Source organism: Ochotona curzoniae, unplaced genomic scaffold, assembly GCF_017591425.1.
Source record: "Ochotona curzoniae isolate NIBS_2020 unplaced genomic scaffold, NIBS_Ocur_1.0 patch71, whole genome shotgun sequence".
Lineage (NCBI taxonomy): Eukaryota > Metazoa > Chordata > Mammalia > Lagomorpha > Ochotonidae > Ochotona > Ochotona curzoniae.
Genome location: NW_024467052.1, coordinates 228,998 through 256,970, shown reverse-complemented (window position 1 = coordinate 256,970; position 27,973 = coordinate 228,998). Strand labels below are relative to the sequence as shown.

At 46.0% G+C, this 27,973-nt stretch overlaps 1 protein-coding gene across 3 annotated transcripts in view; it reads right to left on the bottom strand.

The window, feature by feature from the left end:
• LOC121168166 (fermitin family homolog 2) overlaps positions 1-27,973 on the bottom strand; it is an 88,020-nt gene that overhangs the window by 36,186 nt on the left and 23,861 nt on the right. For all 3 annotated transcript variants that reach the window (XM_040998002.1, XM_040998000.1, XM_040998001.1), the window contains exon 3: positions 14,951-15,184. In XM_040998002.1, coding sequence (XP_040853936.1) covers positions 14,951-15,184 — 234 coding nt within the window. The remainder of the gene's footprint in view (positions 1-14,950; positions 15,185-27,973) is intronic.

Sequence of the window (27,973 nt, the reverse complement as noted above, 5' to 3'; positions counted from 1 at the left end):
TGCTACCAGTCTTGCCACTCCAAGCATGATGAGGTCATTGAAGAATCCACTGATTGACAGTCCATCATAGAGTCTCCATTTGCCCAGTATTTCGCTGCCAACATATATGGCAGAGGTGGTTGATTGACTTGTTCTGTCCTGTCTTTTCTTGGTTAGGGTTCTAAGTCCGGCAGTTCGATTGGGGAGATCCCCAAAGAAACTTTGTCTGAGGTGTTCCCAGTCCAGATTCTTGTATGTACTAGCAAGTACAGGGCCCAGCACAGTCCATCGCCCCATCAGCTGGTGGTTGCAATTGCTGGGTTGGTTCTGTTTCCAGCCCTGACTTCCACTGGAACCAATGGGTGTTTGCAATCCAGCCTGGTTCTGCCCAGCACATACTCAGCCCTCGCATAAACCAGTGGGAGCTGCAGCCTAGTTGGAGCGACCCACAATAACCCCCACCTGTCCCACGCCCCATAGCCTGGTATGCCAGTATGTGTAGCAGACTAGTTCAGTCTGTCCCACATCCCATTCAGCTCTCATACATGTCAGTGGGTATTAAAGCCTAGTTCGATCTAACCAGCTCAACTATCGAGCCCACACACATGCAGCTGGGTGCCTTTCTCTCCATTCACCCCAGCCCCTGTCCTAGTTTTCATGCCCTCCCGTGGGAGTGGTAACCCCAGAGGGAAGAGCCCACTATTTCCCTCCCAGGCATCTCCCACTCCTGGATTATGCACTCTCCAGGTGATTCTGCGATTTAACTACACAGAATTAGCCCCCAGTGTCAGCTTCTGCCAGCTGATGCTGTGGCTAAGCCCAAACAACCCTTACCCACTCTAATTTTTGTCTGCACCAGTAGGAACAATCAGCTCAGCCCAAGCCATGAATTTCTTTTGGTAGAAGAAAAAGCTACCACATGGGAAAGCAACCTTAAAAAGAATCAGTAGAAAGAAAGATGTTCCTCTGTCTCTCCTCTCTGTATATCTGACTTTCCAATTAAAAAAAATAAATCTTAAAAAAAAATACTGAAAAACTATCAACATGTAGGCGATTACAAAAGACTGTTTTCCTCTTTATAAAACTCTTTTTGCTTGGGGACAGCAAATCCTAATCCCTCACTTGCAGTACGCAGGCATCCTATAGGGGTACCAGTTCTAGACCCAACTGCTACACTTCAATCCAGATCCCTGGTATTGGCATTGGAAAGCAAGAAAGGAAGGTGCAAGTCCTTGGGCTCCTGCCCCCAAGCAGGAGACCCGGCTTCAGATTAGCTCAGGCTCCAACCATGGCAGCCATTTCAGGAGCTAATCAGTAGATGGAAGATTATTCTCTCTCATCTCATCTCTCTCTCTTTCCTTATCTCTCTTTAAATTTGTCTTTTCAAGAAAACCATATAAATCTGCAAAAAAAATCTTTTCAATTTAGGGGGAAAATAGTGAGTTGTAGCATATGCAGATGAAAAAAAAAAGGCAACAGCACAAATTAGAGGAAGGGTAAAATGGAGGAAAACTGTTGGAGGGTTCATTGCAACAAATACACTGTGAATATTAAGAAAGACATTATGAATCCTAGAACTGCTAAAAAACGCTGTGGAAGCTGTCAGCCACAAGAGGAGACAAATGTCATCACGACAATGACAACAAAAATATGAACCTAACAGAAAATAGATCAAAACAATGGAACAACAGAGATCATAGGTTGGTCTTCAACAAAATTAAAACTTGCACTTCAAAAATGGCTGTAGGGCCCGGCGCTGTGGCACAAGTGGTTAAGGTCCTTGCCTTTCACGCCCGGGATCCCATGTGGGCGCCGGGGTTCTATCCCTGGCAGCCCTGCTTCCCTTCCAGCTCCCTGCCTGTGGCCTGGGAAAGCAGCAGAGGACGGCCCAAAGCTTTGGGACCCTGCACCCGCGTGGGAGACCCTGAAGAGGCTCCTGGCTTCGGATCGGCATAGCATCGGCCATTGCGCTCACTTGGGGAGTGAATCATGGGACGGAAGATCTTCCTCTCTGTCTCTCCTCTCTGTATATCCGCCTTTCCAATAAAAAAATAATAAAAATAAATCTTTTAAAAAAAATGGCTGTTAGCAAAAAAGTAAGCTATAGAGTGCAGGAAAAAAACCCAGAGGATGAAACTTCCAGCAGCCTCCCGGCTGCTGCTGGGCCTCAGGACGGGGACGTCTTGCTCGGATCCCAGACGACAGCCACCACGTGCACATGGTGAGCTGTCCCCTGGCATGCCTGGGCTCGGGGGCTGCTCCCTTCAGGGTGAGTACACCGAACGGGCAGGCCTCTGTGACTGGGCAGATCCGGGGCCCACCCACCACCCTCAATGGGCGGTGAATGGGATTGGGGAGGGGCGCGACCTTGGGCCTGGGGTTTTAAACTTCCAGCAGCCTTCTGGCTGCTGGTGGGCTCAGGACAAGGCGTCTTGCTCAGATCCCGACTCCAGCCACCACATGCACGTGGTGAGCTGTCCCTGGGTGAACAGTGCGCCATTTGGCACCAGGTTCCGCCAGCTGACCGCCAGGCCAGGGAGACCTGGGGTTTAGGTTCTTTGAATCGTTGCTTAGGTAGCTCCAGGTTGATCCCACTGTGCTTCTGGGATGTGAGTCAATCCTAAAGATTCCCAATGACAGAAACTCTTCCTTTGAAAAACTTGTAATCGCTTAACAATGCTGAGCACCGAACACCAGTTCATGCAAAAGCTATGGCTCAAGGCTTGTCCAGCAGAATCATACCCTGTTACCTGACATGATGATGGATCAGCAGATGAGTCACATTAGGCAGGGCCATGACATTAACTAGCACTTGAGAACCATATCTGGGGGTAGATTCAATGTGTGGGCCACACCGTGTGGAATTCTAGCCCCACTGGTTAGCTCAAGAGATGGGGTGGTGATGGACTAAGCTAGGTGTCACCAAGGAGCCTGCCATCAATCACAAGTAAAGGAACCCCCAGCAGTCTGGACAGGTCAAGGCAGCAGCACCCAAATGTACATCCTGATTAGGGTGTGGGGTGGGCTGGGCTGCAACGTTCACCAGCTCATACATGGCCAAATGGAAGGCCAGACTTCACTGGGTACTGGCCTAAAACCCATTGGCATGTATGAGAACTGGGTCTGGGAGTGGATCAAGTGGAGGAACTTGGGAAACTCCCCTGGCAAGTCATAGCTCCCGCTGGTGAACATGTGGTCCAGACCTGGGGGTCGGACAAGCTGGGCAAAGTAGCTCCAACAGTTGGCTAATGTGTAAATTGGTAATGGAACGGGATGTACTGGGCAGGACTGAGCAAACCTTAGCCTACAAGCTAAACTAGAAACCAGCATGGAGCACAAGTCATGCCGAGCTAGGCTTTTTTTTTTTAAAGATTTATTTTATTTTTGTTGGAAAGGCGGATATACAGAGAGGAGAGACAGAGAGGAAGATCTTCTGTCCCATGACTCACTCCCCAAGTGAGCTCAATGGCCGATGCTATGCCGATCCGAAGCCAGGAGCCTCTTCAGGGTCTCCCACATGGGTGCAGGGTCCCAAAGCCTTGGGCCATCCCCGGCTGCTTTCCCGGGCCACAAGCAGGTAGCTGGAAGGGAAGCAGGGCTGCTGGGATAGAACCAGCGCCCATATGGGATCCCGGGCGTGCAAGGCGAGGACCTTAACCACTGTGCCACAGCGCCAGGCCCCGAGCTAGGCTCTTGCACAGTGTCCACAGTGTCCAAGGCAGAGGCCAGGACAGGTGAGGGGATGAGCTAAGCTAAGTCAGAGGAACCACTGGCATGCACGTGACTATGGCTGGGAACAGGCCCGGCTGGGGAGCTAAGCGGACACACTAACTGGGTTGAGGTTCCCACCAAGGGGCGCATGTGCTGGAATGGGGGCTGCGTTCTGATCAGGATGTGGTTGTAGTCTCCCTTGGCACAAGTGTGGACTGGGACTGGACACACCTAGCTGGGCCCAACTCCGACACCTTTTGGTGTCCTAGAAGACCAGGGTAGATGTGGGATGGACTAGGCTAGGTCTCAACCACTACTGAGCCACATGTGAGCCGTATGTGGGTATGGACAAGCTGTGGCTGGGCTGAAACATCCAACAGCAAGAACCAGATTGGGTTGAAGGCCAGTCAGAAAAAGCCACTGTTCCTGCTAGGACAGGAGGTGAACTGAGTAGGGCTGGCTCATGGACCCCCTGGTATGCGCAAAATCTGGCACTGGGAGAGGTTCTGATGGAGGAGCCTGGGTAACTCCTCTGGCAGGACACAGACCCTGCAGGTACATGCAAGAAGCATGAAACAATATGGAAATAACAGTCTTACCCACTTCCCTGTAGCCATTGAACCTTTTTATCCTAATTAACTATTTAAAGATTGTCCAAAATGTAATTAAAAAAAAAGAGTTCATGTAAGATCAAAAAATAAATAAATTTATACCTAAAAAAAAAAAAAAGACCAGAAGATATATCCCAATAAAATGTCTATAACAACATATACGAAAAAGTACTTTTAACTCAATGGGATGACAAAATCAGTTTAACCTGAAGGGGACTGGAGCGTGCCCGAGACATCTCACCGACAGTATATGGATGGCAATTAAGCAGAGGAAAAGATGTTCTACATTATTAGTCATTAGGGCATTGCAAACTGAAGCCCTCTTACATCCACGCAAAGTGACACGGGATAACTGTAACTCTTAAGGACCGACAGACCACGAAATAGTACAACTACTTTGGGAAGAGCTCGGCTGCATAAAATTCAACCCAACTTCCCATACAAGTTAGAGTCTTACTCATGGGCACTTACACAGGAGCAATGGAACCATATCCCCTCTGTGACCCACAAGTGCACAGAGGCTAGACTTTTAATAACTCCACACTGCAAAGAACACAAAGGCCCCTGGGAAACGGATTCTCTAACTATACCACCTGTTACCCGGGTATCGCTCAGTAACAAGACGGCAAGAACTGGTGTGCACGCGGGCATGAATGACGATGCGCTAGGAGAGGATCGTGTGAGCACTGCTTTGACTGCACGCACCTGCCAACAGCAAACCACGGTGACAAAGGCAGACCGACGCTGTCAAAGGCTGAAGGCTAATGGGGCTCAGGAAGACACTCAAGGCAACTTTGCAGGGTGATCAAACAGAGTGTTTCATTCTGGTGGCACTTTTGTCAAAGTGCTAAGTTTTACCCTTCAGGTTACTTTATCTTAAAGTCATAGCTTAGTAAAAACTGGTCAAAAGCAAGAGTAAAATCAAAATAGTTTAGATAAGCCCCTCAGATATGTTAATCAGTTTTCTAAACTTTTGAGCATCTTGCTCAGCTTGACTAGATGCTTAAATGGGGTATGTGGAGGTGGGTGTTTGGTAGTGGTTAGGATGCCAGCTGGGGCACCCACAGGTCCTATGGTCCTATCGGAGTCCCTGGCATCTTCCCTTGTTAATGTGCTCAGGCAGCTGGGCGCCTGCCACTCTGGAGGGCCGAGTTCCCTTCCCCTTGGCTTTGGCCTGGCCTGACGTGGCCTGGCCCAGGATGTGGTGGGTATTTGGGAAGTAAATCAACAGACAGGTTAGTCTGTCTCTGCCTTCTAAATCAAATTTAAAAATTACAGGCAGATGGCATGTGGCAGATGAGCTGTTGGGCTCTGTCTCCAATATAAGGAAACTGAACATTTTAAATATTCATGTTTCCTTAGTCTCCCTCCCTTGCTGGAAGATGGATCAATACAACATGAAGGGAACTTCTGGGCAGTTTTTAAAAGATTTATTTGTTTTACAAAGGCAAAATGACAGGGAGACACACACACACTGGGGTGGAGACGGGATGAGACAGACAGATGGACCAGGGCATTCCATCTTCTAGTTCATTCCCCAATTGTCTGCCAGAGCCAGGTCTGGGCCACGCTGAAGCCAAGAGCATGGAATTACATTCATGTCTCCCACATGGGAATACTCAAGCTAACCTCCACTACTTTCCCAACAAATCAGCAGTGAACTGGATAGGAAGTGGAGCAGCTAGGGTTCCATCTGGCACTCTGATATGGAACGTTGGTCTTGCAAGCAGCACCTTGACCTGCAGTGCCACAACATCCACCCCAGAAGTCTTTGCTGACAGAAGTTAGAACACAGCTCAGATCCTCCATCTGCCAAAGGTGCTAAAAGCCTGGAGCTCTGACAGCATCTAGAAACAGCATGACAGTGTGTGAGAGAATGAGCGAGCACACACTGGGAAGTAAACAGCCTACAGACACACCGCTGAGTCATGGACCCAGTCCTAGCCACCACATGGAGTTTCTCACGTAGATTCTTGTGGCAGAGAACAGGACCTTATTTGTTCAAGGCAGTGTGAATTCTAGGTTTCTGTTACTTGTGGCCAAAACAGAGAACTGATAAAGCACAAGAGAGATCTTGAACCAAAACAGTTGAGAATAAATAACAGAAGCTCTAACCAACTTGTGGCATTTGAAGAAAGCAGAAGCGACAGCTCCTGAGCACACAGCTGCGGCTGACATCATTCTTCCCTTCCTCTTTATGGAAAAATTGCTCTTTATTTTTACCACCAAAAGAAGCATTTTGCAAGAGAGTCCTTTTGTATATCATTAATTTTTAAACTACTTTTATAATTTAAAAAATTTTCCCAACTGCGCTTCAGTTCATTCAATTTCATTGACCTAGCACTGTGTGTACGTCTATCCCTGCCAATAACACATTCTTCAAAAAAGACAGATCAAAAGAGAAAAAATGTGAATTAGTGTACGCTTAGTTCTATTAGCACAAAGGCCCAAATTACACGTCCTATTAGTAATTCAGAATGTAACAAGCCTTAAACAGAGAATACATTCTTGAACTTAGCTCCATTTTAGCTGTCAAACTTTGGGAGGCAAAATTTCCATTTCCTTTCCATAAGGTTCCCTTTTAAGTCTGAGTGCCAGAAAACACATTACATAAAAGAACTCAGCATGCTTTGCCAAGCATTTCCTTCGAAAGGAAAGGAAAAATGCAACTATAACCTCATTTAGTCATCACACAGAGCATTTTCTAAGAATTAAACTACAGGAACCAGTGCCCGTGACGTAGTAAGCTAAGATTCTCAGTGTGGCATGGGCGTCCCCCATACGGTAACTGCTTCACATCCTGGCTGCTCCACTTCCCATCCCGCTCTCCGCCTGTGACCTGGGAAAGCAGGAGAGGATGGCTCAAATCACTGGGCCCCTGCACCCACATGGGAGGCATGAAAGAAGCTCCTGGCCTCAGACTGGCCCAATTACAGCCATATGGGCAGTGAACCAGTGAACAGAAGATCTCTCTCTCTCTGTCTTTCCTTCTCTCTGTAACTCTGCCTTTCAAATAAAAACAGATTTTGAAAAACCACTTAAAAAATAATCTATTAACCACAAGTCAATACACTTGCATAGAAAGTGCTCTCACAGGAGCTACAGCTGCTTGGTCCTTCCAAGATGGATGTGGCTGCCATTTATGCCACTAGGTGGGCTGTTGGCTGTTTCAAACATCTAAGAGAATTTTCTGATATTCATGCGCTACAGGCCTGGCCTCCATCCCAACATGGTGCAACCTCTGTTTGGACTTGTTTTTTTGTAGAGCTCCATGGGCTTTTTCTCACAGCACAATTTGTGAGGTATGAAATTTTAAAATATATGGTCAGAATTTCAGGTGCTAAGCTGCCAAAAATATTAACAATACCCAACAGGGACTGCTTGCCTTACAGTGCTGGGCACTAAGTCACCCTATGAAACTAACACCCCACATCAGAGTGGAGGCTCAAGTTGCAGCTACTTCTTGATCTTCTTGATGATGTATCCGGGAAACTACAGCAGATGCTATCCATGAAGAAGACCACCATGGAGTTCTTGACTCCTGGCTGGGAGCCATGGCTTGTGGCCTGTGGAGAGTGAACTATAACAAACGGAAGCTTCACCTCTCTTTTTCTTTGTCCTCTCTGTCGCTCTGCCTTTTAAATAAAGAGTCAAAACCTCACTACAGGGTACAATAGGAACCTAGGATATGTAATATGAGAATAACAACTTGAAAATCTTTCAAACATTTAACCTCAGTATATATAGAAGAGTGTGTAATATAGTTGAACCCTCCCAAGGTTAAATGTTGCCAGCCTGGTGCCTAGGCACTGGGACACTGCCTTGGGAAGGAAACCCAGGGACCTGGGATGGTCCTCTGAACTGGCTGTGCAGGAACAAGCCCAGACCATGCCCTATGCTTCTCTGGCTCTCTGTTCTTCTCACATTGCTCCTGCTACTGGGCTGCCTCCTGACATATGGTTCTCACCAGAGCCAAGGAACGGCCTTGCACTCCATAACTATGAACCAAATACTCCTTTTCTTTAAAGACCCAGTTTCAAATATTTGTAATAGAAGTGGAAAATGAACTGAAACAGACTGTAAAAGAAAATACAAGCAATGGCTATAACTCATGGTAGAAAAAACTTTCTTAAACAATACTAAAAGAATACAGGGGCCCTAGCGGCTAAAGTCCTCACCTCGCAAGTGCTAGGATTCCATATGGGCGCCGGTTCTAATCCTAGCTGCTCCACTTTCTTTTTTTTTTTTTTTTAAGGCATAAAGGTGGTTTATTCAGGTTAACCTAGGTATCCCAGCCACCTCCCCCAGCCCAGCATGGCTGGGCGGGGGAGGGGCAGCCACAGCTGAGGCTGCCAGGATCCACAGGGAGGACAAAAAAGAAGCGTGAGTAAGGAGAGCGAGAGCCCAAGCCCCCCAGTTCTTATACATTTCAGACTATTAATTATACAGTCATGATTTAGCAGGCTTCTATTGCTGGGTATGAAACAAGTAACTTTCAAAAAGTACAAATCGATGAGCTGCTCCACTTTCCATCCAGCTCCCTGCCTGTGGCCTGGGAAAGCAGTGGAGGATGGCCCAAAGCCTTGGGACCCTGCACCTGTGTGGGAGACCCAGAAGAGGCTCTGGGCTCCTGGCTTTGGATCGGCTCAGCTCTGGTCATTGTGGCCACTTGGGGAGTGAATCATTGGATGGAAGATCTTCCTCTCTGTCTTTCCCCCTCTCTATATATTTGACTTCCTCCCCCCACCCCCCAAAAAAACTAAAATACAAACCAACTTTTACTTCTGCTTATCCAAAAAAACCAAACCAGAACAAACATCAAGACTTATCATGAGCAAATGTTAAAAACTATAACCACACTGGGAGAAACTGTTACCACACAAATAACTACCTAATTATCAAAGACTCAGAAGCAACCAAGATGTCCTTGGCACCTGCGTACATATCCAGGTGTGGGAAGCATGGTAGTGTAACAGATCAGCTCCCATCTGCCACACCAACAGCCCATCGCATATCTCCAGATCAAGTCTAGCTGCCTGGGAACATGCTGGGAATACTCCCTCCCTGGGAATGGTCATGCCACTCCTGTGGGGCAACAGAATGGAAACCCTATATCCCAACGGCAGTCTTGTCCAAATCTGGCTACTGCAGCCACTTGGGAAGCAAACCAACAGATAGAAGATACTTCTGTCTTTCTCTCTTACTGTTGCTCTGCCTTTAAAATAAATAATCTTTAGAATAAACTGTGGCATAGCCAGACAAAAGATTATGCAGCACTAAGAGGTGTGTTCTCAAGCTGTGAAGACTTTGATGAAATTTAAATGCATATTACCATGTCAAGGTAATACATCTGAAAGGGCAATATATTGTATAACTGCAACTCTGAAATTCTGGAAAGGGCACAACTTTGGAAATAGAAAAAATGACTCGTTGTTGCCAACGATTATGAAAAAGGAGGGATAATTAGGTTAAGTAAAGATTTTTTTAGAACAAATTATTCCTTTTTTTAAAAATTTTGGGCCCGGCGCAGTGGCGCAAGTGGTTAGGGTCCTCACCTTGCACGCCCGGGATCCCATATGGGCGCTGGTTCTAATCCCGGCAGCCCTGTTTCCCTTCCAGCTCCCTGCCTGTGGCCCGGGAAAGCAGTCGAGGACGGCCCAAAGCTTTGGGACCCTGCACCCATGTGGGAGACCCGGAAGAGGCTCCTGGCTTCGGACTGGCATAGCATCGGCCATTGCGCTCACTTGGGGAGTGGGTCATGGGACGGAAGATCTTCCTCTCTGGCTCTCCTCTCTGTATATCTGCCTTTCCAATTAAAAAAAAAAAATCTTTAAAAAAAAATTTATTGATTTTTATTGGAAAGGCAGATTTACACAGAGAAGACAGAAAAAGATCTACCATCATTTGAGTCACTCCCCAAGTGAGTGAACTGAGCCGGAACGGAGCTGATCCGAAGCCAGGAACCAGGAGCTTCTGAATCTCCCAGGCAGGTGCAGAGTTCCAAGGCCTTCGGCTGTCCTCTACTGCTTTCCCAGGCCATAACCAGATAGCTTATGGAGAGGCTGGGACATGAACCAGCGTCCGTATGGGATCCTGGCTTGTGCAAGGCAAGACTCTAGCTACTCAGCCATCGTGCCAGGCCCAGGATAAATCATCTTGGACAATGATACTACAGGGAATACATGTATTCCCTCTACGTGTTCTAATCTCATTGACAGTCTTTTCAAAATGTTCATGAAAAATACATACCATAAGAAACTAAACGTAGAAAGGATAAACCACAAAGAGATCTCGAACCAAGAAAGTTGAGAACAACCTTTTTGCATCAAAATACTCTTAACTTTTACTTTCATCTTTCTACAAATGTTTTGAAGATCCACCAAAAGTGAGCGCTAATGCAAACACATGCTGCTCAGTGATAACAATGCTTCACAGCAAATCCCTCCATTGTAACACATGCACTATTACGATTCTGATTGTGAGGAAGCCTGCTCATTTGTTACAACAGATGTGTGTGCATATGTAGGAACTCTGATTCTGCTTAACTTTGGCAGGAATCTAAGCCCATTTTAAAAACTAAAGTTCATTAAGTAAAAATGATACAAGTGGGCCCAGCACGATGGCCTAGTGGCTAAATCCTTGCCTTGCATGCACCAGAATCCCGCGTGGGTGCTGGTTTGTGTCCCGGCTGCTCCACTTCCCATCCACCTCCCTACTTGTGGCCTGGGAAAGCTGTGGGGGATGGCCCAAAGCCTTGGGGCATTGCACCGATATAGGAGACCTGAGCCGGAGGCTTTAAAAAAGCTTGGCAGACCTGAGCCTTGGCTTTGGATCAGCTCAGCTCTGGCGGTTGCAGCACTTGGGGAGTGGACCATCAGACACAGGATCTTTCTGTCTTTCCTTCTCTCTGTGGATTTGTCTTTCCAATAAAAAGCAATAAATCTTAGGGAAAAAAAAGAGACAACTGACACACAAAATTCAAAAAAGCTTACATGTCCAATAAAAATAAAAGCATATTTAACTTTGTGAATAAGATACTTTTTATTTTCGCATTCAGGGAGGCAAGCTATTCAAAGTGTTAGGGAGGGTTTGAAGTGGTGAGTCTCAATATACCGCCAGGTGGAATGTAAACTGATAAAACCACTTGGGGAACAATTCGACAGTAACCTGAAATGAATTATGTGTATACTTAAAGCATAGTAATTCTTTCAACTTCCAGGTAAATACTGAAGAGAAATTCTTGTGCACAATGCCCTGAACTGTTTAACAACCACAAAGCAATGGCAATAACATATTATTTATGGATATTTCAGAGTCAAATGTGTCTATGTTTTTTAAACTACTGGAGGCATACATATTAAACCTATGGCGGGAGATGTTCTGTGAAGGAAAGCTGCGCAGGTAAGACTCACGAAGCCACTCCAGCTTCAAAAAGTTTAGCAAAATGGTGGTATAGCAGATATGAAGGCCGCCTGCAATATTGGTGTCCCAAATGGGCTCCTTCCCGCTTCACTGCTCCACTTCCAACCCAGCTCCTTGCTAATGGCCTAGGAAAAGCAGTGGAGAATGGCTGCTGTCAGCGGTGCAGGAGTCCTAGACACAGCTTCCCCCACTGGCCTGGTGCAGCCATCTGAGAACTCTGCTGGTAGATGCAAGATCCTGTCTTGCTCTCTCTCTGTAACTCTCTAAAACAAACAAGGCTTTAAAAAAAGCTTGGCAGAAATATACCCACAGCTATTCTAGACAACAGCAATTAAGTAGCGTATGATTTTGTAGTTCTATACTTCTCTATTTTGATTTTTTGTTAAAGACCTCATCAAGAGCAGCAGATCAAAACGGTAGCCTGAATCTACAAGTATCTTCTAATGCCCCAAATCTTCTGAAATGATAGGAAATGATACTTAAATGCAAGACAAGCATTGATAACAAGATACAAGAATGACACGAATGACTCTGAAAGGCAGAGAGAAGTCATAGTGGACTGATCAGAGTGAAGCACAGCTACAACCACACACAAGAGGAAAAGAATCCAGACCCCTGCAGCTCTATGGCTACAGGCCTGAGCAGCAGGAGGGCTCCTGAATTAGGAGGCAACATCCCCTGCCTTCCCCCATGAGTACCTGAAGCACAGCCCAGGAAGATCATTTGCCAGTGGGCTCCAACCAGGAGCCTAGGTGCTAATGGCAGCAAGAAGACCCAAGGCTCATAGCTATCCTAACTAAAAAAACTTGGACACTTTCAACATTGTGAGGGGTGAGGACGCTTGTCGGAACAGCTACTCCAAATACACAGACAGGGCTGGTGCAGCGGCTAAGTGTGCAATACCAGTATCCCGCATAATCACCAGTCTGTGGATCGTGTTCCAGTTACCCAACTTCCAATCCAGCTCCCTGTTAATGCATCTAGGAAAGCAATGAGAGATGACCGAAGGTCTAAGTCCTTGGGGCCCTGCCACCCAGGTGGGAGGTCGGATGGAGTTCCAGCCTCCAGGCTTCAGCCTGGCACACTGCAGCCACTGGGAATGAACCCAGGGCTGGAGGCTCTCTCTCCTCTCCCCTCCTTCTGTCCTCTGTCCACTGTCCTCTTTCCACTGTCTCTCTTTCAAATACATACATAAATCACTTTTTAAAGAAGGCTTCCACTAACAGGGAAAATCAGTATTAATTAATGCACATCTATACTCTAAAACACTGTTGTTAGAAGTTCACAAGAGGAGAAAGCATCATGACACATCAAGTTAGGCCAATGGAATCCCACATGGGTGCTGATTTAAGTCTGGACTACTACACTTCAGATCTAGCTCCATTTCAGCACATTTAAGAAAGCAGTGGAGGATGGCGCAAATCCTCAGGCCTCTGCCACGCAATGAAAGACCCAGGAGAAACTGCTGGCGCCAGGCTTTGGCCCAGCCCAGCCCCTGGGGAGTCAATCAAAGTCGGAAGATCTCTCCTTATCCTGCTCTACCACCTCAAATTCTGCCTTTCAAACTAAAAACAGAAAAGTTTCCAAGAATACATGTGTGTAGCACTGTGGGGCAGGGGATTAAGCTGCCCTTTATATCAACAGCATCTCATACTGGCTCCAGTTCCAGCTGAGCCACTTCCAATCCAGCAGCCTGCTAATGTGCCTGGGGAGGAACAGAAGTTGGTCCAAATATTTAGACCCTCCGACCCACGCGGGAGACACGAATGGAGTTTGGGGTTCATAACTTCAGTTTGGTCCAGTCCTGGCCTTTGTAGCCAGTTAGGGGAGAGAACCAGCAAACTGAACAGCTCTTCCCCTCTTATTAAATGCACAAAAAAAAATTTTTTAAAGAAAAGTGTGTATGTGTGTAAAGCACATGGAAAAATTTCTAAGGTCTCATTGTGTAAAGAAACATATGAATGAAATGATCCTATTTATTTAAAAACCTCATATATATATGCATGTGTGTATATATAGATATATATGAATACATTAATGGTTTGACTTAATGCATAGAAAAACATCAAATTGTCAACAGTGCCGACCTATGGAGGGAGAATTTACAACGTACACTGACTGATGCTCTCACAACACAACACAGTCATGAATGTGTAATATAAAAAACATACTATGGGGCGGTATAATAGAGGTGGTAGCCTAGTGGCTGAATCCTCGCCTTGCATGCACCAGGATCCCATAGGCACCAGTTCATGTCCCTGCTGCTCCACTTTCCATCCAGCTCTCTACTCATGGCCAGTGAAAGAAATCAGCAGAGGACGGTCCAAAGCCTAGGGACCCTACACCTGTATGGGAGACCCGCAAGAAACTCCTGGCTTCTGACTTTGGATCAGCTCCGCTCCAGCTGTTGCAGCCATTTGGGGAGTGAACAAGCAGATGCAAGATCTTTGTCTCTGTCTTTCCTTCTCTTTGCATATCTGACTTTCCAATAAAAATAAACCAAATTTTTAAAAAATCCCAAAATAAAACCATAGCATAAGAAACTAATTTCATCTGCTTAGGAAAGTCATTAAGAGTATCTTCAAGAAAGATTTTTTTTTTTAAATGAGGAATATGAAAGCCCAGTACTGTTTGTAATGACAACGGTTCAGGTTTTCTCTGATGGCTGACTACTTCCTGTCACATGCCATAACTGGGTCAGCCAAAAGCAATCCGCATCTCATTTCAGAAAGCATAAGCAGAATTACTGTCAGAGTGCTCAGACTGGAGGCTGAGTAGGGAGACAACACCCCCAGTCATTTCCTTCGGAGCTCTGTCAGGGCTTCAATGAAGGGAAGTGACACAATCTGCCCAAATCACTATAATCAAACAGCAACTTGCATGGAGGAAGTCCTGCAAATGCCATGACCCTCTGAAATTCCTCACAATGCTCGCTGCTCCACCCCCACAAAATGAAGTCATCAGAATGAAGGATTACATAACACAAGCAAAATAAACAAACTATATAACTAAAAACAATCACCACTAGATTACTGTTCTATCTTAACCAAATAATCTTTTTATAAAAATTTAAGAGAAAAAGTGTAATAAAGTACAAAATTCATAATGACACATGTACTTACATAGCTTACTCTAATCTCCAAGCCTTGGAAAAAGCTAAATGCTAGGCACCAGTTATATCTGCATGAATAATTCATACTTTAATCAAGAAATTATTGAATACTTACTAAAAGTCTTACAGATGTCAGAAACAGCTTTGAAGACCCGATCAGAGAAATTCACCTTCACCTTCACACACTTCATGTTGGGCAGCTGCAGGCGCAGCAGCTTGTGCTGGGGGGTGAACTGAAGCTTGGCGTCTGCCTGAATTCCATACTTATCCAGGGTCCAATGTGTCTTAAGCAGCCAAGTTCTCTTCTTTTCCCACCAGAGAGCATGGTCAGACCAATCCTTTTTTACATCTGAAATCCAATAAACAAGAAGAATCATTAGAAATTACCAAAACCACCTTGGCAGAATATAAAAGCAGAATTAGCATTTAATGATTGTTGATTATAGCTAACTAAACATTATGTGTCTATTCGTGTCAGGGACAAAAGAAACACTAAAAGCCGAGAAAGCACATAATCCTTCAGTACAAACTGGGACAGACAGATAACAGAGCGCCGCGGTACCAGCAGACAGAGGGATGCTGGCAGCCACACTCAGCAGGATCAACAGAAGCTGCAGCCGGTAGGAGCTGGGCCCAGCCTTGAAAAAGGAACAATGTTCTGGGTAAAGCAGGTGGAAAGGCTTGTCATCTGCGAATCTGTGTTTTAAGGTCTGTAAGGGGGAAGGCCACACATAGGAAACCGAAATGAACAAAAAAGACTATCCTAGTTGAAGAGGAGGAGCCTTCCATAACCTGAAGAAAGCTCTAAAACCAAACAAAAGCCCCTACATGCCAAGCACAAGTGCTTTCCAAAATATATTCCAAGAGTAACTAAAAGACACTGCTGGAGCGGCACTACAGCACAGCCAGTAAAGCCATCCCACTTGTTGCCAACATTCCCTACGGGTGCTGGATTGTGTCCTGGCTGCTCCAGTCTAATCTGGCTCCCTGTTCTTAGTTTCAGCCTGGCCCAGCCATGACCACTGTGGTCAACTGAAGAGTAAATTGGTGGATGGAATCTCCCTTTGTGTGTCTCTCCCTCTCTCTAACAATAACTTCCGATATTCCGGGCCCAGTGCAGTGGCCTAGTGGCTAAAATCCTTGCTTTGAATGCACTGGATCCCATATGGGCGTCAATTCTATTCCTGGCAGCTCCACTTCCCATCCAGCTCCCTGCTTGTAGCCTGGGAAAGCAGTTGAGGACAGCCCAGAGTCTTGGGACCCTGCACCGGCATGGGAGACCAGAACAGCCCCCGGGTTCTGATCAGCGCAGCACCGGCCACTGCACTCATTTGGGGAGTGAATCATCGGACGGAAGATTTTCCTCTCTGTCTCTCCTCCTCTCTGTATATCTGACTTTCCAATAAAAATAATTTTTTTTAAAATCACACATTCCGACCTCCCCTTCTTCGACATACTTTGGTACAAGTAGATGGGCCTGGCTTGATAACCTAGTGACTAAATCCTCGCCTTGAATGTGCCAGGATCTCTAATGGGCACCAGTTCGTGTCTGCCTGTTCAATTTCCCACCCAGCTCCCTCCATGCTTGTGGCTGGGAAAGCAGTAAAGGACGACCCTAAGTCATGGTAGACCTGGAAGAAGTTTCTGGGGTTTTTTGTTTGTTTGTTTGTTTGTTTTTAAGAAAGTTGCCCGGTTAGATTTATTCCTTAAAAAGAAAGTTTTTGTGGTTTTTTTTTAAATTGGAAAGTCAGATTTACAGAGAGAATGAAAGAGAGAAAGAGCCTCCAATCGCTGATTCACTCCCTGAGTGGTTGCAATGGCCAGAGCGAGCCAATCCAAAGCCAGGAGCCAGAAACTTCTTCCAGGTCTCCCACACAGATGCAGGGTCCCAAGGCTTTGGCCATCTCTACTGCTTTCACTGGCCACAGGCAAGGAGCTGGATGGAAGTGGAGCAGCAGGGATACAAACCAGCGCCCATATGGGATCCTGGCGCATGCAAGGTAAGGAATTTGGCCACTAAGTTCTGGGCACCGAAATAAACCTTTGGGCCCAGCGTCGTGGCCTAGCGGCTAAAGTCCTTGCCTTGAACACACTGGGATCCCATATGGGTGCCAAGTTTTAATCCCGGCAGCTCCACTTCCCATCCAGCTCCCTGCTTGTGGCCTGAGAAAGCAGTCGAGGACGGTCCAAAGCCATGCGACTCTGAACCCACGTGGGAGACCCAAAAGAGGTTCCTGGTTCCTGGCTTTGCATCGGCGCAGCACCAGCTATTGTGCTTACTTGGGAAGTGAGTCATCAGACGGAAGATCTTCCTCTCTGTCTATCTGGCTTTGTAATAAAAATGAATAAATCTTAAAAAAAAAAAAAGGAAAGAAAGAGATCTTTTTAAAAAAAAAATGTGTGGGAGACTGGGTGGAGCTACTCCCCTTATCTCCCCCTTTACCCCAATACAGGGGGAAAATGTGGAAATAATAGTCTTACCCACTTTCCTGTAGCCCTTGAAGCTTTGTGCCCTAACTATGTAAAGATAGTCAAAAATAAAGGAAAAAAATGCAAGTAGATTAAATCAAATAAAGAAAATAATGTGAATTGCTCAAGATCTGCTTACTCCTAAATAAGGCAGGCCGTAACAATACACAAGCAACACGAAAGCCCAATTTCAGAGGCCGGCGCCACGGCGTAGCGGGCTAAGCCTCTCACTGTAGCATGGGGATCCAGGCATAGGGGATCATGTCCTGGTTGCTCCACTTCCGGCCCAGCTCCCTGTTTAAGGCTGGGAAAGCGCTGGAGAACAGTTCAAGTTCTTGGACCCACTTGGGAGATCCAGAAGAAGCTCCTGGCTTTGGACAGGTTCAACTCCAGCTGTTGCATCCATTTGGGGAGTAAACCAGTGAAAAAGATCTCTTTCTCCTTCCTGTAAACTTGCCTTTCCAATAAAAACAAATAAAACTTTAAAAACTATATAAAAGGTGTCATTCTGATGTATCACAATTACAAAATCCACACACAGTTTTTTCACAGCACTGAACTTCCTCACGACCTTCCACACATCTCTCCTCCTTCCGTCATATCCAGCCTGTCCCTTCTGCTACACTTCTGTCCTCGTCAAGCATATATTCTTGTTCAGGGGAGGGGGAGGAATCTGCAGTCCTCAGTCCACAGCACTGACTTCTATCATTTGGACTCCCCTCCTCTATTCCCCAGTCACACTCCTAAGTACTTGGGTGCAGTAGCTTGTGTGGCAGGAATCGAACCCCAAGAATCTCACTTGAGAATACTACTAAATGAGACCAGGAGGGTGAGGCCAACCTAAGGTCCTTAACTGCTGCTGTAAGCACCTGCAGTTCAGCCCTTCAGACACATCCGGTGAGGAGAGCCTTAGGAAGAGAAAGCTGATGCAGGCAACTGAGCAGCTGTTCGGGAGGCATCCAGCTCACAGTGTCTGCTCTGAACCCAGCTAACTGCTTTGGATCCAGCTTCCTGCTGATGCCCTGGAAGGCAGTGATAGCTCGAGAACTTGACTTTGTGGCATCCATGTGGGAGACCACTATCAAGCTCCAGGATCTGTGCTCCAGACTGGTTCAGCACTAATGACGTGGTCATTTGGGCACTGCACCTGCAGATGGAAGATGTCTCCATCAGTCTTCCATTTCTCTCTGCCCTTCAAAGACAATGAAAATTAACGTGTAAACTTAAAGAGATTTCTAAAGAGAAAGCCAGGTTATCTTTCCACTTATTTGATTAAGGGTTGCACCAGCGCCATTAAGTTTCTAGCATTTCTGAGGTGTCAGGGATGGGTCTGGGATGCTACTACGGCACAAAGAGCTTAGGGATGCCCCTGCTTGAGAAGCTGTCACCAACTGTGGACGCTCTGTACTCCACAGCTGCAGGTGAACAGCACCTGTTACAAGCCTGAAAGCCTTCACAGTTGCAGCAGCGCAGAACCACTGCTCTAAAGATTCCATAAACGACACAATGAACCTGGTCCAGCAGCAGGTGCTAAGACACCAAGGACAAAGATTAACCTATCACAGCTCTTGGGAGTGCAAGTGACAGATAAGCTTTAAATAACAGCCAATTTCCCACAAACACATCTGTAATTTCTACCACAGCAGTGTAAAGGACTACTGGCCAAAACTGAACTTTGACTCAAAATTATACATGGATGTTTGTTACTGTAAGAAAGGAGTTAGCAGACAAAGAATGGCTCAAGGACCAATGCTGTCTGTTTCCTTCATGACCCACTAGGCAGGAACTGGGTTTTGGTGGGGTGTGTGTGTGTGTGTGTGTGTATGGCTATTGCTTTGTTTTTGGTTTTTAATGGTTAGAAATAATGGGAAGAAAAACAGTAGGATTCTAATAATTTCTATATAAAATTCAAATTGGCATACAAAAATGTTGTGAGCTGTGGCCACACTCACCTGAGTACACCTGCATTGGTCACTGCTTTTCTACTACCACCAGAGCAGTGCATCCTTGTCATAACCTCAGGATCCACAAAGGCCCAAATACCTCTTCGGATTTTCATAAAAGCATCACAACTCTAAGGGTCCCTGCTGAAAGCAATGTTATCTGGACTTACTCAGGTGATCATGCAATAAAATCTCAACTTTTCACCCACTACATTTCTTTTTTTTTTTTGAAAGATTTATTTTATTTTTGTTGGAAAGGCAGATATACAGAGAGGAGAGACAGACAGGAAGATCTTCCGTTCGATGATTCACTCCCCAAGTGAGTGCAACGGCCGATGCTATGCCAATCTGAAGCCAGGAGCCTCTTCCGGGTCTCCCACGCGGGTGCAGGGTCCCAAAGCTTTGGGCCATCCTCGACTGCTTTCCCGGGCCACAGGCAGGGAGCTGGAAGGGAAGCGGGGCTGCCAGGGATAGAACCAGTGCCCATATGGGATCCTGGGCGGGACCTTAACCACTTGCGCCACTGCGCCAGGCCCACCCACTACATTTCAAATGCTGATTCAAGAATACATGCCTGATTGACTTATTCTGTCCTCTGTCTTTTCTTGGTTAGGGTTCTGAGTCCGGCAGTTCGACTGGGGAGATCCCCAAAGAAACTTTGTCTGAGGTGTTCCCAGTCCAGATTCTTGTATGTACTAGCAAGTACAGGGCCCAGCACAGTCCATCGCCCCATCAGCTGGTGGTTGCAATTGCTGGGTTGGTTCTGTTTCCATCCCATCTTCCACTGGAACCAAGGGGTGTTGCAGTCCAGCCTGGTTCTGCCCAGCACATACTCGGCCCTCACATAATCCAGTGGGAGCAGCAGCCTAGTTGGAGCGACCCACAATAACCCCCACCTGTCCCACGCCCCATAGCCTGGTGTGCCAGTATGTGTAGCAGACTAGTCCAGTCTGTCCCACATCCCATTCAGCTCTCATACATGTCAGTGGGTATTGAAGCTTAGTTCCATCTAACCAGCTCAACTATCCAGCCCTCACGGATGTTGTTGAGTGCCTCTCTGTCTAGCCACCCCAGCCCCTGTCCTAGTTTTCGTGCCCTCCCGTGGGAGTGGTAACCCAAGAGGGAGGAGCCCACTATTTCCCTCCCAGGTCTCTCTCACTCCAGGATTATGCACTCTCCAGGTGGTTCTGTGGTTTTACTTGACAGAATTAGCCCCCAGTGCCAGCTTCTGCCAGCTGATGCTGTGGCTAAGCCCAAACAACCCTTACCCACTCTAATTTTGTTTGCACCAGTAGGAATAATCAGCCCAGCCTGGCTTTTCCCTGATCTAGTCCACATGAGGCACACAGGTATTGTAGCCCTGCTTAGTCTGGTCTGCCCCCATCCCAGCTCATGCTCTCCAGTGGGAGTAGCTGTCCAGCAAGGGGACCCCCCCCCCCCCATATTTCCCCTGCCGGCTCTGCCCCCTCCCTTCCTGGTTCTCACGTATGCTGGATGGGCACTGCAGTCACATCTGGTACAGGCAACCTCACCCTGGCATTCCTTATTGTGCACTGGTTTTTTGTCATGACCGAACCTGGCCTGACCCACACTCTGTTCTGGTGCTCGGATTTACCAGTGGATGACGTGAACTGGTTCAGCCTGGTCTGCCCCCGACCCATGCCAAATGTATGCCAGTGGGAAACTTTCCATGGCCTATTCTGGGCTGTTTCCATTCATGCTTCTTGCACTTACCTGCAGGGTCTGTGTCCTGCCAGAGGAGTTGCCCAGGCTCCTCCATCAGAACCTCTCCCAGTGCCAGATTTTGCGCATACCAGGGGGTCCATGAGCCAGCCCTACTCAGTTCACCTCCTGTCCTAGCAGGAACAGTGGCTTTTCCTGACTGGCCTTCAACCCAATCTGGTTCTTGCTGTTGGATGTTTCAGCCCAGCCACGGCTTGTCCATACCCACATACAGCTCACATATGGCTCAGTAGGGGTTGAGACCTAGCCTAGTCCATCACACATCTACCCTGGTCCTCCAGGACACCAGACCTTATAGTGCTTGGAGTGGCGAGATTGGCAGCAATTCATAACTTGTGAACTATCAGAATCACTTGAGCAAGTATCTCAGAGCATGGCCCACATCCAAGACTTGGGGTGGGTTGGAAACTGGGTGGGGCTTCTCCCTTAATATACCCCTTTACCTCAGATACATGAAGGAAACAATATGGAAATAATAGTCTCACCCACTTTCCTATAGCCCTTGAACCTTTTTACCCTAATTAACTATGTAAATATTGTCGAAAATAAAAAATGAATAAAAAAGAATTCATGGCTGTTGATGCCCATCTTCCCTTTAAAGGCTGACACTCCCCTCAGTTCCACACTGCTCTTTCCCTGAAGGATCAGCCTACATCTAAGCTTGAACAAACAGGCAGCAAGGACATATGGTTCAAAGACTCCACGCTAGACATCCTACAAGTGGTGTGTGTATCCAAGGAAGAAAAGCAGCTCTCCTGCTGACTAGCAACGCAAGGAAGACTGGTCTTTTTAGTCACAGAAAACAGCAGCTAAGTAACAACGGAGGGGAAAAACAACAGAGACAAAAGCAGGAATAGACACCAGAAAAAAAAATTTCAGGAATCAAATAACACTCATGCCAAGGGCCACCAACAGACAAGCAAACATGGTGATGACAAAGTGAAAGCTCACACTGGGAGCCAGCCTGTGGTGTAGTGGGCATACCATATGGGCAGCTTCCTGCCAATGGCCCGGGAAAAGCAGGGCAAGATGGCCCAAGTGTTTGGGTCCCTGTGTGTAGGTGGGAGACGCAGATGAAGCTCCTGAGTTCAGCCACCTGGAGAGTGAATCAGCGTATGGGGGTAGGTGGGTGTGACTCTTGTTGTAATTCTTCAAAGTAAATAATCTTTAAGAAAGTATTTCAATAGAAAATGGGTAGATTAGACTGCCAGGACTTGTTACATGAAGGCATTTCAAAAAATGTGAAGAAACTGAAAACAAAAATGAAGTTCACTTTATGCAAGAAATACGTGAAATCTACGCATTGAAAGAATCTTCAAGAAGTCCAGGGACAACATGTAATATGATAAACCATGAAGGGATTAGAGTATGTGTCACACCAAACTAAACTTCCAAATTCTATTTTTTGTGGAGTTTTGAAAAAAATCTTTGAACAAATTATTTGTAGTACATGTAACAGACCACTAACCTAATCAGCTGTAATTAGGGCAAGCACTGCTACACGGAATGAGAACCTGCTCAGGGTTCATAGAAACACTCAAACACCTGCTGAGCACCTACTATGCTAGGGCCACCTTGCCTTGTGGAGAGGTGTCTAAACGTGTTTCTTGTGGAGGGATGAGAGGTCATTTCCCCTACTCAACCATCTTGGTGATTTCTCTCAAAATACATCAGAATCTGAGGGGGCTTCTGGTGGCCAATTTTAAGCACAGTGACCTATTTTCCGAAATCATTACTGAAAATTGTTTTTCTTTGAAAGATTTATTTTTATTGGAAAGGCAGATTTACAGAAAGGAAGAGAGACAGAGAGGAAAATCTTCCGACACTGGTTCACTTCCCAAGTGACTGCAGTGTCCGCAGTTGAGCCAATTCAAAACCAGGAGCCAGGAGCTTCTGGGTCTCCCACAGGGGCGCAGGGTCCCAAGGCTTTGGGCCGTCCTCAACTGCTCTCCCAGGCCACAAGCAGGGAGCTGGAAGGGAAGTGTGGCTGCTGGGATTAGAACCATCACCTATAAGGGATCCTGGGCACGAGCAAGCTGAAGACTTTGGCTACTAGGCTGCCACACCCGGCCCTGAAAACTGTTTCTTAATTACCGTGACAAGATATGCAATATTGAAACAGAGAATATACAAGAAGTTAATGAGAATAGAAATGATGGAATATTTGTTCAGACAACTTTTCCAGGATATTTTGCTCTAATGGGGAGAATAATGGATAGTAGAATGGATAGGAAGGAGATGCCAGGTCTAAACACTTGGACTTATTTCAATTATTTATGTCTTTCCTACTTTGAAAAGCACTGTTAACTTGAGAGCCAGAGAGTTCTAACCAGCTACAGCGGCTCACTCAGCGCAGGCTGAAGCGGACAGAAAAACTCCATCCAGGTTATCGTATCGTTATTGAAACAGTGATCCAAACGGTCCCATGAAGTTGAAAATACGCTTTTTTCTTTTTTAATAGTAACCTTTTCTTGGAAAGTCAGATTTACAGGAGACTGACAGATCTTCCATCTCCTGGTTCACTCCCCCAGTGGCCCAAACGGCCAGAGCTGACCTGATCGGGAGCCAGGAACTTCTTCTGGGTCTCCCATGTGGGTGCAGGGTCCCAAGGCTTTGGGCCATCTTCCACTGTTTTCCCAGGCCACAAGCAGGGAACTGGAATGGAAGTAGAGCAGCCAGGACACAAACCAGCACCCTATTGGATCCCGGCAGTTGCAAAGGCAAGCATTTAGCCACCAGGCTATTGCACTGGGCCTGAAAATACATTTCTAATTATCTGCCTCTGATTGTTTCTCCATATTGTCACCTCAAAACTTTTCAACAATCTGACTGCACTTCACCATCTGTACAATGTTTTCCAGGCTTCCAGGAAAACAGATCATTCCTTGGCTTTGGTTTATAGATTCATTGTCTCTTTTGAACTCAAAAGTCTCCACTTCCAGTCTCACAATGAACTCTACTCAAAACACAATGCACATATTCATTAGTGCAAAAAAAATTTTGCAAGCTGATCAAAATCCCAAGAAAAGCGATGAAACACCAATCAAGTATTTGCTTAGCATATGCACTTGAGCGAACTGCATGTTCAAAAGTATGAAAACTGTGTGTAGGGTGGAAATATGGTTATAAATCAGTGTGCCACAATGCAATAGCTCTTGAAAGCAATTATCTACTATATCACAGCATAACTTGTCTCTACAGTATCCAGATTACAGAACTGTAATTTGTATATAATTTATTAAGTATAGAAATATTTCAGATTATCAACATTTAAGTATTCTTTTAAAGATTGAGTAAAGCATAAAAACATGATTTTAAAGGAAGTTATATAATCAGAAGTATGAATAACTTAACCTTGCTAAGTGATCAGTAAAATAATATTTTTTATTACAAACGGGCCAACACAGTGGCTCAGAAGGTTCATTCTCTGCCCGGCAGCACCACCATCCCCTATGCGCACTGGTCCCTGTTCCCGCGGCTTCACTTCCGGTCCAGCTCCCTGCTTACGGCCCGGAAAACAGTGGAAGACAGTCCAAGTGCCTGGGTCCCTGCTACGCTGGTCGGAAGATCTGGATGAAGTTTCCGCCTCCTGGTTTCAACTTAGCTCAGTTCTAGCCATTGCTGCCACTTGGGGAATGAACCAGCAGCTTGGAAATCTTTCTCTTTCTCCCTGCCTACTCTGTAACTCTTCCAAATAAATAAATCTTAAAGAAAAAATCATTAGGAAACTACACATGTACAGACGCACACCACCGGACACTGGTCAGAGGAGTTAGTGAGGGGCACCAGGTAAGTAAGTCAAAATCTTATTCTGACCATCCATCTTCCCAAGGTCACGGCTGCCAGTGTCCCACAGGTGCACCACTCCTTGACTTGGTATAATTGGCTTTAATTTGTTTGACGTTAGAGTTTTAGGAGCAACCTACCACAAATACAAGCTTTCTTAAAAGACTAAGAAATCTGTTTTATTAGAAAGTTATTGTTTACTTTCCTTCTTAGAAGGTAAACAGGAATTTCATAATTTATGTAAAACATTGACTTCTTTCCTAATTCTTCAGCAATCAAGAACCTCTTAAACTATACTAAGTTATTTTTATAATAAATGTTAGTAAAGTATGTTAATTCTCCAAAACATTTTACCAGGGTCCTGCTAGGAATTATTTTTGTCTCCAATTGAAGAGCTCTAAGTCACATCACACAGTGCAGTTTATTTAACATGCACTCAAACTCAAATCATGCAAAGTACAAATTGCTCAAGCATCACCTGGATTAAGATCCCCTTCCGTGAGAGCGACAGAATGCTCCTCAAACTCAGGAGACGGCTGTGTATTTTACAAAGATAGTATCTATATATGAAGGTACAGAAAGTTTGAGGTTTCCTAATTGGAGGCTGAATATACCAACATCGCTTACTCTAGCAAACGCTTTAGTATAACAGGGTTCACACACTCCATGAATTAAAAAAGGAACGAAAAGAAATAAAGTATTTGATGCAGAAATTACTGTTTCTCTGTGAAGTTACAGCTAACTCACACCCTAGAAATATCAGCTCAGGGAAAGGAATCTACCACTGAAAACCCCCATTTACTGCTCTTACTGCCTACTTGACTATTTTCAAACAGGTTTTTACAATACAGCTACTTGCTTTGTCAAAGTTCAGCGTATCAGGAAAACACAACACAGAAAGTTGACATCACTTTTTGTCTCTGCTAAGGGCCTGGCAAAGCAGTGGAGAATGGCCCAAGTGCTTCAGTCCCATGACCCACAAGATGGAGTGGAGTCCAGCTTCTGGCTTTGGCCTGGCCCAGTCCCCACCACACAGTCACAGGGAGAATGAACCAGAGGATGGGACATTACGCTGCCTCTATTTGCCTCCATAACTTTGCCTTTCAACTAAATAAATTTTTAAAAGAAATCAAAATCAGGTATTTCCGAGGTGGCCGTGATGACAAAGCGCACAGGGATGTTCGCACCCCCTTACTAGCTGGGCACCCGGTCCTGCACCCATCTCTGGCGTAACTCTTTAACACTCCTGGAAGGCAGTAAAGGATTACCCCAGTGATTAGCGGCCATCCTCCACCAACCAACATGGGAGACCAGACGCAGCTCCTCGCTCTTGGGTCTGACCAAGACCAGTCCTTGCTAGTGTGAGCATTCAACAAGTGAACCAGCTGATGGAAAAAAAAAAGTCTCTCCCTCTGTCTTTCAAGTAAATCAAACTTTAGAAGTTTCTCTTAAAAAAAACCTTTTGGACCCAGGACTATAGCCTAGCAGCTAAAGTCCTCACCTTGCTGCATGCTGGGATTCCACATGAGCGCTGGTTCTAATCCCACCAGCCCTGCTTCCAGCTTCCAGCCTGGGAAAGTAGTTTAGGACAGCCCAAAGCCTTGGGACCCTGCACCCGCGTGGGAAACCAGGAAGAGGCTCCAGGTTCCCGGCTTCGGTTCGGCTCAGCTCCAGCTGTTGCAGCCGCTTCGGGAGTGAATCAGTGGATGGAAGATCTTACTTTCTGTCTCTCTTCTCTGTATATCTCTGACTTTGCAATAAAATAAAATAAAATCTTTAAAAAAATCTTTTATTACTACGATGGAAGGGAGATATGATTAGATGTTACTTTTGTTAGGTGACATGACTTACTATTTCCCAACGTCTCAGGTACTCATTTTTAAAGCATCCATTCATCATAAGAGAAATGCAAAGTTTGTTCAGCATTCTCAAACTTCCATAACTGGAAACAAAGTTCACATTATATCATCTTTGAAAACACACTTCATTTTGACATGTAAATACATGGAAACTTTGGGTGCTTGTCATTTTTTGCAGCCAGGTCTGGACCAGGCCTAAGCCAGGAGCCCAGAATTCAGCCTAGGTTTCCCACGTGGATAGAGGACTCAACCACTGGAAACACCTGCTGCCTCCCGGGCTGCAGAGCAGCAGGAAGCTGGATGGGGAGCAGAGCAGTTCCCACTTGAACCAATACCTGACAGGCAAGGCAGGTGTCCCAAGCACCTGCTGTGCCAAATGCTGACCCCCACGAGATGTGGGGTGGGGTGGAGGCACGCATATTTACATATATTATGCTAATAGGAATACTGTTACTTTTTGCTGCTTCCTTTTGTTTTAGGATCCTTTTGTATTCCAGTAAGTTAATATAACCACTGCCATATTCAGAGGTTACACTGTCTTTACCAATTCTAAGGAACACTAACAGCCAGCCCTGCTGTACCGGGAACAATGCTGCGAAGCCGGAAGCAGCCCGCAGAGGACCCTCCACAGGCCATGGCTTCCACTGACCTAGGCACTCATTTCATTTCACAGCCAGACAGTAAGACAGTTACCCTAAATTCACCATGAACAGGTTCCAGACACTCCTGACCAATTACTGTGCCTTCTATCTATCACTATAATGTTAATCTTATAAACTCTCTTCATTTTCTGAGAATCCTCTGGCCTCAACAGACAACAATGTGCTTCACTGCAGAAAACAACAAAAACCACAGCAGCCATCAGACACACAAGTTCCACTTTCACTCCAACCTGATATACAACCTTCTTGAATTTAGACTTAGACAGGCTTCTTTGTACTACGAAGAGAGGAACGTTTCTTCCCATCTAAAACCATCCCAGCACTGACATTCTCTTGGTTCTTCCCATCTTGTAGCAATCCAGTGCGAAAACTCTGCAGGCAACTCATCCACTGCTACAGCTTTCACATCCACATACTTACGTCTCTAATTTCTAGCCTAACTTTCTGCTTACAATGACAGGTGTATAACTACTGTTTCTCTTTCCTGATACGTAGAAGCAAGCCCTGTCAATTCCACTTCCACAAACCTCCCTTTCATTTCCCCGTATCACTGCCATGTTTCAGCCCACCACCCTTTCCTCCACTGGCAGTTACGGCAGCCTCCCAAACGGTCCTCCTCAGCTCCGTGCAGCACTTTCCGCAGAGCGGCCAGAGCGGTCTATTCAGCACTTCTTGT